Source organism: Clinocottus analis, unplaced genomic scaffold (genome assembly GCF_023055335.1).
Source record: "Clinocottus analis isolate CAN_PGR_092001 unplaced genomic scaffold, fCliAna1.0.p SCAF_5, whole genome shotgun sequence".
Classification (NCBI taxonomy): domain Eukaryota; kingdom Metazoa; phylum Chordata; class Actinopteri; order Perciformes; family Cottidae; genus Clinocottus; species Clinocottus analis.
The window spans coordinates 11,576,405-11,589,742 of NW_027176207.1; the positions used below are offsets into that span (position 1 = coordinate 11,576,405).

The 13,338-nt window shown below is 42.4% G+C and overlaps 1 protein-coding gene across 1 annotated transcript in view; it reads right to left on the reverse strand.

The window, feature by feature from the left end:
• Positions 1-13,338, reverse strand: part of dchs1b (dachsous cadherin-related 1b) — a 78,553-nt gene that overhangs the window by 9,315 nt on the left and 55,900 nt on the right. The window contains exons 5-16 of the mRNA XM_068600851.1: positions 11,535-11,723; positions 9,621-9,852; positions 9,223-9,459; positions 7,326-8,384; positions 6,886-7,073; positions 6,452-6,548; positions 6,187-6,344; positions 3,837-4,277; positions 3,233-3,528; positions 2,959-3,074; positions 909-1,148; positions 155-280 (exon numbers count right to left, since the gene is read on the reverse strand). Of these exons, the coding sequence (XP_068456952.1) occupies positions 155-280; positions 909-1,148; positions 2,959-3,074; positions 3,233-3,528; positions 3,837-4,277; positions 6,187-6,344; positions 6,452-6,548; positions 6,886-7,073; positions 7,326-8,384; positions 9,223-9,459; positions 9,621-9,852; positions 11,535-11,723 (3,379 nt within the window). The remainder of the gene's footprint in view (positions 1-154; positions 281-908; positions 1,149-2,958; positions 3,075-3,232; positions 3,529-3,836; positions 4,278-6,186; positions 6,345-6,451; positions 6,549-6,885; positions 7,074-7,325; positions 8,385-9,222; positions 9,460-9,620; positions 9,853-11,534; positions 11,724-13,338) is intronic.

The following is a 13,338-nucleotide window of genomic DNA, read 5'->3' on the forward strand; positions in this document are numbered from 1 at the left end:
CTAAGGAAAGGTGCAACTTGTTAAGCTGATGAAATGTTGGAACCGATTCAACATTTGAGATGTGCTATTTGAGATGTTCGACGGGAATTAGTGCGCTTGAGCTCCATAAGTATGTAACAGGTAAAACAGAGTTGAATGAGGTAAATTAATCTACCTGTGAGGGTGTAGTGATCCTGAAGCTCTGCATCCAGTTCCTTTGTGGTGGTGATGACTCCTGTCGTAGGGTTGATGATGAAGCCTTCCTCTGTCACGCCTCCATATGTCACATGGCCATTAGAACCTGCATTAAAACACAAGTCAGACACAAACACAAATGAACTGGCAATAAAGTAATTAGGCTGATATTAGTGAACCCACACGAAAAGTTTAAATAAAAGTTCCAGAAATACGAGGATCTGGGCGATGGTGGTAACCATACATTTCCATTAGTGTGAGCATGTGGTTTGGTTTAAAGTGTCTCTATTGTTTTGTTCTCTGGCTATCCTATCAGGCACATATGCGTACGTACATGACATGTTTGTTTATAGGCTGTATTTATAGTCATTCTTCCAATAGTGAATTTTGAAGCCTTTATTTCTTTTGATGGTCCTATATATGATGGTATATATACATATATATATATATATATATATATATATATATATATATAAATAAATAATAATAAATAATACATAAATAAATAAATAAATAAATAAAATATATAAATAATAATAATAAATAAATAAATAATAAATTAATTAAATATATATATATATATATTAATATATATATATATATATATATATATATATATATATATATATATATATATATATATATATATTAATATATATTTAATATATATCTAAACATTATTTTGTACTGCATGTTCCCGGACTATACAGTAATAATATGACGTTTAAACCAACCTTGATCCCGGTCAGTGGCAGTAACTGTCAACACAGTTGTTCCTGGTCCTTGGTTTTCCATCACCCGAGCATCAAACTCTGCTCGCTGGAACAACGGAGCTTCATCGTTCACATCAATGACCTGCACACACAACACCTGAGAAGTGGAAAGCTGAGGTATTCCATGATCCTCCGCCACAATGGTCAGATTGAAGATGTCCTGCTCTTCCCGGTCGAGTGCTTTAAGGACAGAGAGAGAGCCTACAAGAGAGCGAAAAGAGAAAATGTTGTAAAACCACCTTTTCCTTGATTACCTCACTTATAATGTATTAAATCTCATTTGAATACTTTTTCTCAAAGCGTGTTTGGATTATTTCTGTGAACATGTCATGTTGTGTACCGGAGAGAGGCAGTATTTGTATGCCTAGCAGGGCTAGTAAAAAGAAAACCTTTACAGCTTTGCTTTATGAGAGTTTCCACAGTAAGTGAGATACCACAGCCAAGCATTTAAATAATACCACTTTGAACATGGATTATTACAGTACAACCTGGAAATACAGAGTTGCCAACTCAAATCAATCTGCTCTAAAAATAGTTTTGTTCGTACAACATTTTAGTATCTGCTAGCCTTTAAATCTGTGAGGCATTAGTTGCTGTGTTTATGTGTGTTTTATATAAATTGAGCTGGTTCACAAAGAGTCTGTGGATAAGACCAGCACTTCTCCGGCTCTGGCCTCAGTTACTCTCCCACCTTTTATGTCAACACTCCTGTCAACACTCCACACTACAAGAAGGGTCAGGCAATACGAAACGTGTTTGTGTGTGTGTGTGTGTGTGTGTGTGTGTGTGTGTGTGTGTGTGTGTGTGTGTGTGTTTACAGTGTACAAGTTTAGCTGGCATGCGGTGCCTTAGACGTGTGTAATTTATAAATGCAGCAGCATGCCAAACACATACTGTACATTGTGTGTGAGGCTGTGATGTTGCTGTGTGGTTTTGCTAACTAGCTCCTATGTTTCAGCCAAATGCAAACAAATGCAAAACATTTACTGTTTCATTCTCCTCTGCAGTAAAGTTGGTGTTACTGATACAGTACTAACCGTACTGTGTGACAAAGGTTCTTAAACCCGTTAGCTTTTAGCAAGCTCACATGAAACTTGATGTTGATACAAGAAATGTTACCTTTCAAATGGTTATAAAACTAGCAGAAAAGCAGCTGTAATGTGAACTAACTGAAAGTTCATAGTGACAGAGCAGAAGTATCATTTTTAAGCAGTAATGATACCCTGACATTAGAAGAAGTCAAGAAGTTTGGTAAATGTCTTTGCAAAACAAAGATAATCTGCTTTTACAGCTATTAGGAACCTTAACACTACACAGTCTGAGAAACTAGCCAAAAGGGAAATCAACCCCTGCTAATGCACCAGACACTCGACAGTAATGAAGCAAAGACTTTCTTCCATCTGGAAGCTGCATTAGGTGTGTTTTATGGTTTTTAATCCCATTTTAGTCAGTGCTGAGCACACCCACACCACCGAGCGCCGAGATGATGATGATGATGAGATTACACATACATATATATAAGATGTCAAAGGGTGTCCACTTTCCAAGCCCAAATTAAGTTCGCTTCCCATGAAGGAATCCATCAAGAAAAGAACACCAAAGCATTATTCAAGTAAAATATTGCTCGAAGGCATTGAAATGTCATCTAGTTAGGAGTGTTGTGAGGGTTATGAGTGTTTTAGCAGTTGAGACCCTATAGACGCAGCACTTCAGTGGGTAATTGCGATCTCCTGGAAAGTTTTGTTCATCCAGGGGTCTTCCACGGGTGGGATGCTGATTATCTATCAATCATGAAACCCTCCCAGAAAAGGGCCAATACTCCGCTGTGTTAAATCATTCAAAGTAGGATTGTAAATGCACAAAATGATGTGGTGAATTGTACCCTAATCATTTCTTGATGGAGTGTAAATTGGGTATTTATGGAAAATCACCCGTCTCCACAGACACTGTTATAGTGTTGGAACATTAGGATATTTTTAGATTGTTGTGACTCATGCTAAAATAAGCTTACCAGTGTTGGGGTTCAGACCGAAGCGACCAGCGCTGTTGCCTGCCTGAATTCTGTATGACACTCTGCCATTTCCTCCTTCATCTTCATCTCGAGCCATCACATACAAAATCACAAACCTGTCAATAAAAATACAAATAAAATGTTAGATTAAAACAAGTTTGGGGCCTTTAAAGTAAATACATTTGATTATTTTTAACAGAATTCTTTCTTGGATGTTCCTCTTGACAGAAAACTGTGTTAAGTAGAACAATCTACAGTGTGACAAGCTCCTCACCCTACAGGCTGATCCTCCATAACGCTGACTGCAGACGGAGAGCTAAAGACCGGAGCGTTGTCGTTATCGTCTGTCACAAACACCCGGGCTGTGACTGAACCCCAGCGCCTCTGCGACGGATCTGCTGCCTGGTCTGTGGCCCGCACCACGAGGTAGAGGGAAGGTGTTGACTCGCGATCCAACTTCTGCCCAAGTGTCAGAACTCCGCTGGAGGGGTTGAGGGTCAGGAGGTCGGGTGTGTCAGGCCAGTGGTGCTCTATTGAGTAGTGCAGCTCACTGTTAGGTCCACTGCCATCCTGTACAAAATTAAACAGATGAGTTAGACAGTCAGTTAAAATTTTGATTCAGCAAGGAAAAAGACAAATCACAAGAGAGAAAGTTAATTCTTAACCTTGAAAATAAAACTAAAAACATTTTTGGTATTTAATTTCAAGAGATTGCATCACATTTTTCATCAGTGGATAAAGTTTGCTTTCCATACTTCAGTCACATGATGACATTTGAGAAAATCCCTTTCACTGAAGCCTGCAAGTGGACCTTAACTGATAAATCACTGGTTAACATTACACATATTCTTTAGCAGATTATATATTCGGTTTCCCACCTGATCCACAGCCTGGAAAGTATATATAGAAGCCCCTGGCTCGATGTTCTCTGGGATCACAATGGTAACGGGGTCTTCTGTGAACTGGGGAGCATGGTCATTGCTGTCCTGGACGTCGATATTCAGCTGCACTAGGTGGCTGCTGGGAAACGCCTGGGAAAAGTCAGACACCTCGACGTGCAGACTGTAGCTCGACCCCTTCTCGTAGTCGAGCTCGCGCACCAGGTACACGTCGCCCTTCAAGCGGTCCACCATGAAAGTTCCATCCCGGTCTGTTCCCCCAACAACCAGGTAGGTCACTTGACCTTCCAACACATTAGCTTCCTGCTGGTCATGTGGACGGACCGAGCCAATGATGGAGCCTGGAGTGGCGCCTTCGACTGTATTCAGGGTCATGGAAAGCATGTTGGGCTTTGGGTTGGACCGAGATGAGCTGAGAACCTGAAGGAAAGGAAACTTAGGTCATACAGGCTTATTTTAATATGAGCAAGTCTTGACTTCATCATGATGATTCAGATCATGCAAGTAATCGGTTCTTTCCATTAATCATGTATCTATCCCAAAACAGTAAAAAAAACTGTGACAAAGAGATGTCATGTTTACTTTTTTTTCAAGAAAGTATAGAACAAATGTGTCAAGGCGAATGATGAACTGTTAATGTTGCTGGATCTGTTTTTCTTTGTATTCTGCAGACAATGAAGCTGTATGACTTTCGCCCCAGCCCATCCCTAAACATAGCCTTGGGCTGTAATCTGTTTCTGACTTGTTATTTTTACTATAATAACCCTCATAGGCATCCCCATTGTGCATGAAGACATTATGTACATTACGTCCAGTAAATATCGGGATACTGCTGCATTCTGGCTTCAAGACGAGAGTCTGGGTTTGAGATCCTTGACAAAATAATGAAGGGTGTGACGCAAGGGAAAACTGTAATTATTGCAGTTCAAATAATGCTGAGCAATAAGTGCAGCCCCCATATGTCGCAGTTTAGTCAAATGGAAAACAATTGCGTGGTAGGGGGCTTTCGGCACGCTGATCGGCAGCCTCAGGGTTCAATATTGTTCTGGGACAGATCAAAGAGCCTCAAAGACAGCAAACATGAGCAGATTTTAACAAGCTCTGGTTTTGTCATATATATCCCTTTCATTTCCAAGATCTGTGAATGCAAAGAATGTGCATTGTCTTCATCAAACGTGAATAGCAAGGCTAAACTAGGCGAAAGAGAAAAGTGATATGGAATATGTGCATAACTCATGTGCTGACTAAAACAAATATGTGCAGACATTTTCAGCTAAGATGCATAAAAAACTTGTTGACTTCATTTTTTTAAAGCTAGAAAATAGAACCATGTTCTTGTATTTTCTTCTGTGATACATTGCACTGGTACAGAAAGCCAATCACAGTGGAGCCAGCTAGCGTACTGTCATACTTATGGTATACAGCAATATCCCTGTGTCAGATTTTACCTACAGCTATGTGAAACGTTATTTTAAAATAATTATCTGGAAATGTTACCTCGTGAGAGTGTTTGAATGTGTCATTTCAGTCAGTGTTACTGCGAGCGTTAATGTATCACTGCATGCTACCGTACAGCGGTGTATTCCCTTTCTCTTTGAGTGATTTGATGCAGCTGGCTCTCATCAAATTTCATCTGGGAACATTTGATTCCAAGGTGGCTGTTTCCTCTCTGTCTAATCTCAGAGTCGCACAAGCAGGGCACAGGAAAAAATCTAAGGCAAGCACTCCTGCTTTAATTAGCATCCTTTTCCTTTCAGAAATCACATCACATAAAAACAGTGAGCTCACAGCTCCGCAGTCAAAGCAAACCACCACCCTTTTCTGGCTAAATGCCTCTGTGGCAGGACTTTTTTTCTCCTGCTGCTGAATTCCTGATAATATATGTTTATATGCTGGATTGACCCTCCGACTGAAAGTTCAGAACAATAACTCAGTCCAGACCAGCTCCCTCCTGTAGCTCCGGGTTTCTCACCTTGGGCTTTGGTTACCCCACTAACCTTTTGAGCAGGAAACACACTAGATTGCATAGATGCTTTTGTTTGTGTAGGCACAGGTTCAGCTTCACTCCTTCTCATATTTATCTCCTGTTCTAATTCCTTTGACAGTTATACTGTTCACATTGTGCACAGTTTGAGGAAATTACTCGCGAGGAATGCAAAAGGACTGAGGTATTGTGTAGATGTGACAGTTTTAGGTTTAGCCACCGGATTGGTCCTTTATTTTCAAATGCCCAATGCTAAAGAAATATTTTGAAAACACAACAAACGTGTAGGCACTGGTGCATGTAGCTGAACGGATGAGGATATTAAAATGTAGAGATGTTCTTTACCTGTATCCGTAGCTGGCAGGTGGAGCTGAGGCCAGGTGTGCCATGGTCAGCAGCGGTCACAGTGAAGACATACTCGGCTCGCTCAGCCGATCTCAGAGGGGAAGCGGTTCTAAGCTCGCCATTGGTCGGGTTCAGAGAAAAACGCTCTGCTCTGGAGCCTTCAGAGAATGCAACACATGTGAATATCAGCTTGGATACTGAAGGTTATGATGATGAAACACAGGTTAAAGTTTAACTAGTGGTTGAAATTTAATGGATGACTCACCTGATAGTGCGTAGTATACGGTCCCATTCTCTCCCTCGTCTGGGTCTTTAGCTGTCACTGTCCCTAAGACTGTCCCGGATGGAAGCCCCTCCATCACCTACAATGGAGAAGAATTGTTATTCATATTATTGTCTTTCTTTGACATACAGTGCCTTATATATGTACAGTGTCTTCCTCTTATGTATATTTTCATTCCTTACCTTGTCTTATTTCCTCTCTAGTACTAGGAATGTTGGTTATAAACCATAGAATAACTCATTACCGCCTTCAAAAGTGAAAAGTAACTTCAAGAAAATTGCTTACATCAAACAGTTATTGGAAAAAAGCAAAATCAAAGTCAGTTGGAAATGGCGGTAACAAAACATATTGCTTCTGTCTTATGAAATCCAGCTGCGATAGCCTTTCTCTTTCTGCCTGACTCCCTTCATTCTCACCTGATGGAGCAGCTCCCTGTCTGGCCTGGTATGAGTGAAATTGGGCGCGTGGTCGTTTTCGTCCAGCACACTGATATGAGCGGTGCCGGTGGCGGTGCGAGGAGGCGTACCCCCGTCCTGTACAACCACAACAAGCTGGTAGCTGGAATGCTGCTCTCTGTCCAAGGCAAGGCGTGTGCTAATCTCCCCTAGAGAAAAAAAAAGGAGAGAAGGCCTTAGCGTGCATTACTAGCAATAGCTACGGAATAATTGCCATGTTAATTTAATTGTCCACCAGCTAATTGATTGATTCCTCAAGGGAAATCATGTTGGTATTAGTCCTGCTTATGGAATAACTACATCTCAGCAAGTGGAAGACAATTACAGCAAATTGCTTCATAAGTACTATTACTGTTCTTAAATTCAAACACAAAAAGCGATGTTATGGTGTTCGAATTCACCTGTTTGCGAGTTGATCTGAAAGTGCCTGTCGGTGTGCAGCAGCCTGTAGGTGAGCCGAGCATTGAGTCCTGCATCTCGGTCCGTTGCAGACACCCTTCCAAAGCCTGTCCCTGCCAGCAGATTCTCTCTGACAGCCAGGAACACCCTCTCCTGACTCAGTCTCGGGGAATTGTCATTCTCATCAGTCACCGTCACCCTGACTGCGGCACTGCCGGTTCTCCCCGTCCCTCCTGGGCCTGAAGTTGCCAGGACTGTCAACAAATACATGTCTTTGACCTCTCGGTCCAGAGAGCTACGAACAAACAGCCACCCACTGTCTGGCATGATGCCAAAACCAGCAGCGTCACCGTCAGGCCTAAGCCGGTAGGAAATAGAGGAAGAAGAAGACGAGGAGGAGCTTCCTCCAGTCCCAGAAGCCTCTCTGTTGAGTGCTCGAACCTGCAGGAAACGTGTGTTGAGAGGGGTGTTTTCCCGTAGCTCCACGCGGTAGGTCAGAGTGTCAAAGTTGGGGCCTTGTGCATCTTGCGCTTGGATGTGGACCACGAGGGTGAAGGTGGAGCTGAGCTGAGGCGCTCCGCCATCCTTGGCAACCACCTGAAGGTCATAGCGTGGAACACTTTCATAAGAAAGAGTACCAATCAGACGTACCTCCCCGCTGCCACGGTCAACACCAAACGTCCTCTGGCCACTGCTACCTGCAGCCCCAGCAGAGACCAGGTCGAAGCTCAGCTGACCGTTATGACCCGAGTCCTTATCGGTGGCTTGAATGCTGTAGATGACGGTCCCCATTTTGGTGATCTCAGGTAAAAGCAAGGACTCTGATGAGGAGGGGAGGAAGGTGGGGGCATTGTCATTGACGTCTGAAATAGTTATTCGAACCCGGCTGGTTCCATATGCTGGAGGAGAACCGGAGCGCGCCTGGATCTCCAGGTCACGACTGAAGCAGGTTTCGTGGTCTAAAGGGAGGGCAGTGCGAATGGTACCAGAGCCACTGTCCACTGTGAAGTAACCATCAGGGTCTCCGGAGGAGATGGAGTAAAAGATATCCTTGGAAACACCTGCATGGAGGACAGAGAGATGAAAAATGAAAAGTGAGAAAATGACATTTAGTAAGGAACTAGGGATACAAAAATCATAAAATAGAGCCTAGGGTGTTCACAATAATATAAAGCAGCAAATAATCTTCTTTGGAAAGCTGGAACCAGCAAATCTTTGGCATTGCTGCTTGATACTTTCTGCGTATGATCAATCACCTACGCATTTCAACACAAGTGAGTTGTAATAGACCATATGCAGCTGTTGATTATCCAATTGTCTTTAGCTTAATGTAAACATCCAACATATGAAAAATTCAGACGTCGAATCCATATCCGCTTTCAGCTGACAGTGATGTGATGTGTTTATTATTATTGTAAGAGTTAGCGAAGGGCTGGACTCACTCAAAGAGGACAAGGGGGTAGAATTACTGAAAGCTTTGTGCAGTTACACAGACAAAGATAACTGTCCACTACACCACTGAGAACCCTTCGTTTTGACTCCCACTCATTATATTACAGGCCCATCCAAATGAATTTCTCCATCATTAATACAGAAAGAAAATAAAAGTCTGGCCACAGTGAAAATAATCCCCTGTAAAGCCCAAGCTTTGAGATGAATGTGATTTCTTGATGGAGTGTATGCTCTTATTGCTTGAGTATATGGACAACTGCAGGAGTGAGGAACACCGTATACACTCTCCAGCCCATTAGTGCATTTTTCTCTAGGTACTTGAGATGAAACCAAGTGCAGAAAGGCACATAAAACAAGTTCCCCTCTGGCAAATCACACCAAGTAAATTGATAGCAGCAAGTCTTCTATGAACAAAGGCAGAAAGACAGGAAAAAAAACAGTCCTCACCTGTCTTGGTCGCAGCTCGGACCGCTCCCACCGCTGTCCCCCTCAGGACGTCCTCCGACACGGTGAAGAAGTACTGGGCCTGGTCAAACACGGGAGACGCCACCGAGCCTCCCACCACACTCACGTTGACCCTGGCGTTGACCGGCGCCGTCAGACCACCGCCATCCTCGGCTGATATCACCATGGAGATTACCGTGTTGGCTTTGCCGTGGAGTGAGCGGGAAAGAGAAATCACACCTGTCGAGGAAGCAGGGAGGATAAATGAATCTGTATTTTTTTTGGCAGACACATTTCACAATAGCTCTTCCATTTTTTGTTCAGTGTGTTCTTAGTGACACACACACACACACACGCACACTTACACACACACACGCACACGCACACACACACACACATACCCGTGTCCTTGTTGAGAGTGAAGAAACCACTTCCTCCAGCAGGCGCTGTGCGGTAGGTCACTCTTCCATTTTCCGCAGCATCGGGGTCATTGGCTGTTACCTTGACAACGGAGGTTCCCGGTGCACTGTGGGTACTGAGACTGACTGTGTAGAGGACTGGATAAAAGGTGGGCCGGTTGTCATTGATGTCCAACACAGAGACTCGCACACGTGCTACTGAGCTCAAGCCACCCTGGGGGAAAAAAATCTTTGGATTACATATAATTCAAGATATTTTGCATTCAAATATTATGTTATGAGGACACACGATCACACCAGCAGGCGCCAATGCTGTAATGATGTTACAGATCTCGTCTATTGAGACAAAGGGAGAATAAATCATGAAAATCGTTTTTGAGGTTTAACCACAATCTCCCTCCCTTCCTGCACTGTATATCCCCGAAGACAGCATCAAATTGTTTTCCATCTCTTGGTGAAAGGCGACAGCCCAGGTCTTTCATGTTATGAAACTTCGACGATAGATTTATGTCAAAGTGTAAAGACAAAGCAGCTGTAAAGGAATACAGGAAGATGACTCTGTGGAAGATCCCCGAAATATGGAGCCAATCAACCGTTGAATGCATTTGTCAGCGAGGAGAAGGTCTGCTCATTACACTGTATCTGCCGGCTCAGTTTTACGAGACCATTAAAAAAGGTATGGTTGAGACGGAGGGAATAGATGAGTTAAGCTGGGAATGTGCCGGGGTTGGGAGAGAAGTTGCATTGTGGGGGTTGGGTGGTAAATTATAGAAGTGAATTTAAGCTTCACATGAATAGAGAAAATAAAAAAGTATGACGACTATGACTATGACTAATGACAAGACATTTAAAACAATGGTATTGTATTCTATTTCTTCATGTAATCAAAGTATACACAAGAGAATGCAAGCTTTATTGCACCTTATGTCTATTTAAGTGCATTCAATGTGATTCATTGATGCTTTAAAATGTGGGTCTACTGGGAAGACGCTAGAGCTAAGAGTGTGTAAATGTGGTCAAGTAAGGCATTGTATTTAACTTAAATGGTATCATACAGTAAAAAGGTTATATAAATTGATTTGGTTTTCCTACTTCTTTACCTGTTTCCTTCCCACACTCCCTCTCTGTTTGCTCTGATGGCTTTGCCATGCTGTTGCGGTTTCCCTTGAGTCTTTTGAAGGCACACCGTAAGAGACACGACGTTGTCTTCTTCAAACATGTTCTCAGTGTCTCTTTGATCAGATTTATTTGAGCGCACACATCCTTAATTTGCCGTCTGCATGAAGCTTTGATCAGAAGGAGCATCACACACTCAGGCAGCAATGTTTGGTCTTAAAGCAACACAGAAAACGAGGATTTTAACTTCACTTGTTTCATAAGTCTTTTTCAGCTATGGTTAATTAGGCTTTAATTGAACAGAAATGCAAAGGTTAAAGTTTTTTTTGTGGAAATACGCATATTTGCTTTCGGCATGAGAGTTGGATAAGGACATTGATACCATTCTCACGTCTGTGATAAATACATGTATGAAGCACCTAGCAGCCGGGTCGCTTAGCTCAGCACCAAGTGTGGAAACAAGGGAACAGCTTGCCTGGCTGTGTACGAAATTAACATAATCCATCTGCCGGAACCTTAAACTAACCAAAGGCTCACTAATTAACAAATCATAGCTCACTCGTAGTATTTTTAGTTTAAAAAAATGACACAATGTTGTCTTACAAAGGGTTTGATATGTGGCTGGGAGAGCTGTCTGCTCTGCTTAAAAGCAGTGTAAAAGCTAACCATGTCTGATGGCAGTAGCCTCCAAGCTATTTTCCTATAAGAGTTGATTTGTCTGACAAAATGAGGGCTTACAGAGATTACAGCTTCTAATTCTTTATAGTTTTGTATTCTTACTCCATCCGTTGCAGTGACGGTCAAGTCAAACTTGTCCAATCCTTCATCCCGGTCCAGAGCTGTGCTGGTGCAAATCTGGCCGGTCTCCTTGTCAATGGTAAAGTGTGTTGGTGCTGTGCTTCCAGAGCCAGAACCCAGGATGTAGGATAAAGCGCCAAAGGAACCCCGATCCTCATCTGTGGCTGACACCTGAGGGAAAAGAGACACAAGGTGAGACATGGACGGCTCAGTGGTGCCAAACAGCCCGTGAGACTCAAAGGTTTCAAGAAGCATCGGACCAACACACCCAGCAGGTCCCAGAAATCTGCATGAAAGAAAACTTACATGTGTCGGAGCCTTTCGGTTATCACAATAATGTCCCATATTACAGTCACCTTACTGCCCATACAGCTGTACTTGTCCAAACATCACACACCATAGCACTACTTGTTATGATTTCCAGAGGACTATAAAACCGAGCATCTGTGAGAGCAATTCACTTTTATAGATCAAAGATGTAAAAAAAAATAAAAAAGGATAAGTCTCCCCCACGATGTGTTTGAGAATCTGGGAAAAGGAGGTGGTAGTGCAGTTACCATGGATACAGAGGGAGCATCTGACAGATAACCTTTCGTGAAAGAGAGGTTTTGACAGAGGCTGTGCATTTGGTTCAGATGTCAACAGAGACAGTAAAATGAGTGTTGGAAGGTCAAACTGGTTTTCCTCTGGCAATTAGACGAGATGCAGACTGACTGACTGGGAGAGCCGCACACCTACATTCATCCTTATTCAATGTTTCCCCCACAAAGGATTTTAAACTTTAATCACAAAGACACAACAGACAGAGGTCTTGATCCACGCTTTGACTTTTTTTGTGTTACCTGACAAACTCATTTCTTTTCACACACACACACACACTCACAAACATATACTGCTCCGACCAAATCTATTAAAACACTCGTGAATCCCATAATATAACAATGATTTCCTTGCAAAACACAAATGGGAAATGTCCTCTGTGCTCCAGGGTCTTCGCTCTCACTGAGGTTTTACACTGGTCCATAACATTGTTTTGTGGCGTTTATGGTGCTTGTTAAAAGCAGCATTCTCCCTCAGATGTCAGAGCCTTGAAGGCTCCAGGACTCCTTGTGTCTTCGCTCCCTCGCTGTCGTACAGTCTTTCTAATAAGGCAACAGAAAGATATCTGATTTCCTCGTAACTTTTACTTTCAATTACATTTTGGTGTAAATACTGGCTGAAATATTTCTGGCAAAGGAAGGTAATTTGTGGGGTTGTCCATGCCCAAATAAATTTTTAGTGGATTAAAACTCCTATGATTTTGAATTGATTAATTCATTTAATCAACATATATGCAAAACTGAGTTGCTCCACAAAGAATAACACAAAACCACCACTTTAACAAAAATACATGATTCATTAAGAGTAGCCGAGCCTAAATATTCTGCTGGGTCCAACTGAAATAATATTCCAAAAGATGTCACATGTGCGAATACACAATGCAAATGAACAATGTCATAGTATCATGAGAGCAAAATCTTATCACATATATCTGTTATGTCTGTGTTGGTTGTTCAATCATTGCATGAAAGGTACTAATCCTACATGTGAACTTGGCCCAGCCCTGAACCCCACAGGACTACCATAGCAGACATCCGGCTAGGACCTTCCTTCCATCCTTCCATCCCACCAACACATGTCTTCACCATTACACATATCTACTGGCTACGGACAGAAACACTACCACCTTGACTCACACAAGGAATATTAGAACCACTTCTTCAGGGATTCTAGTTGTCGTGTTACT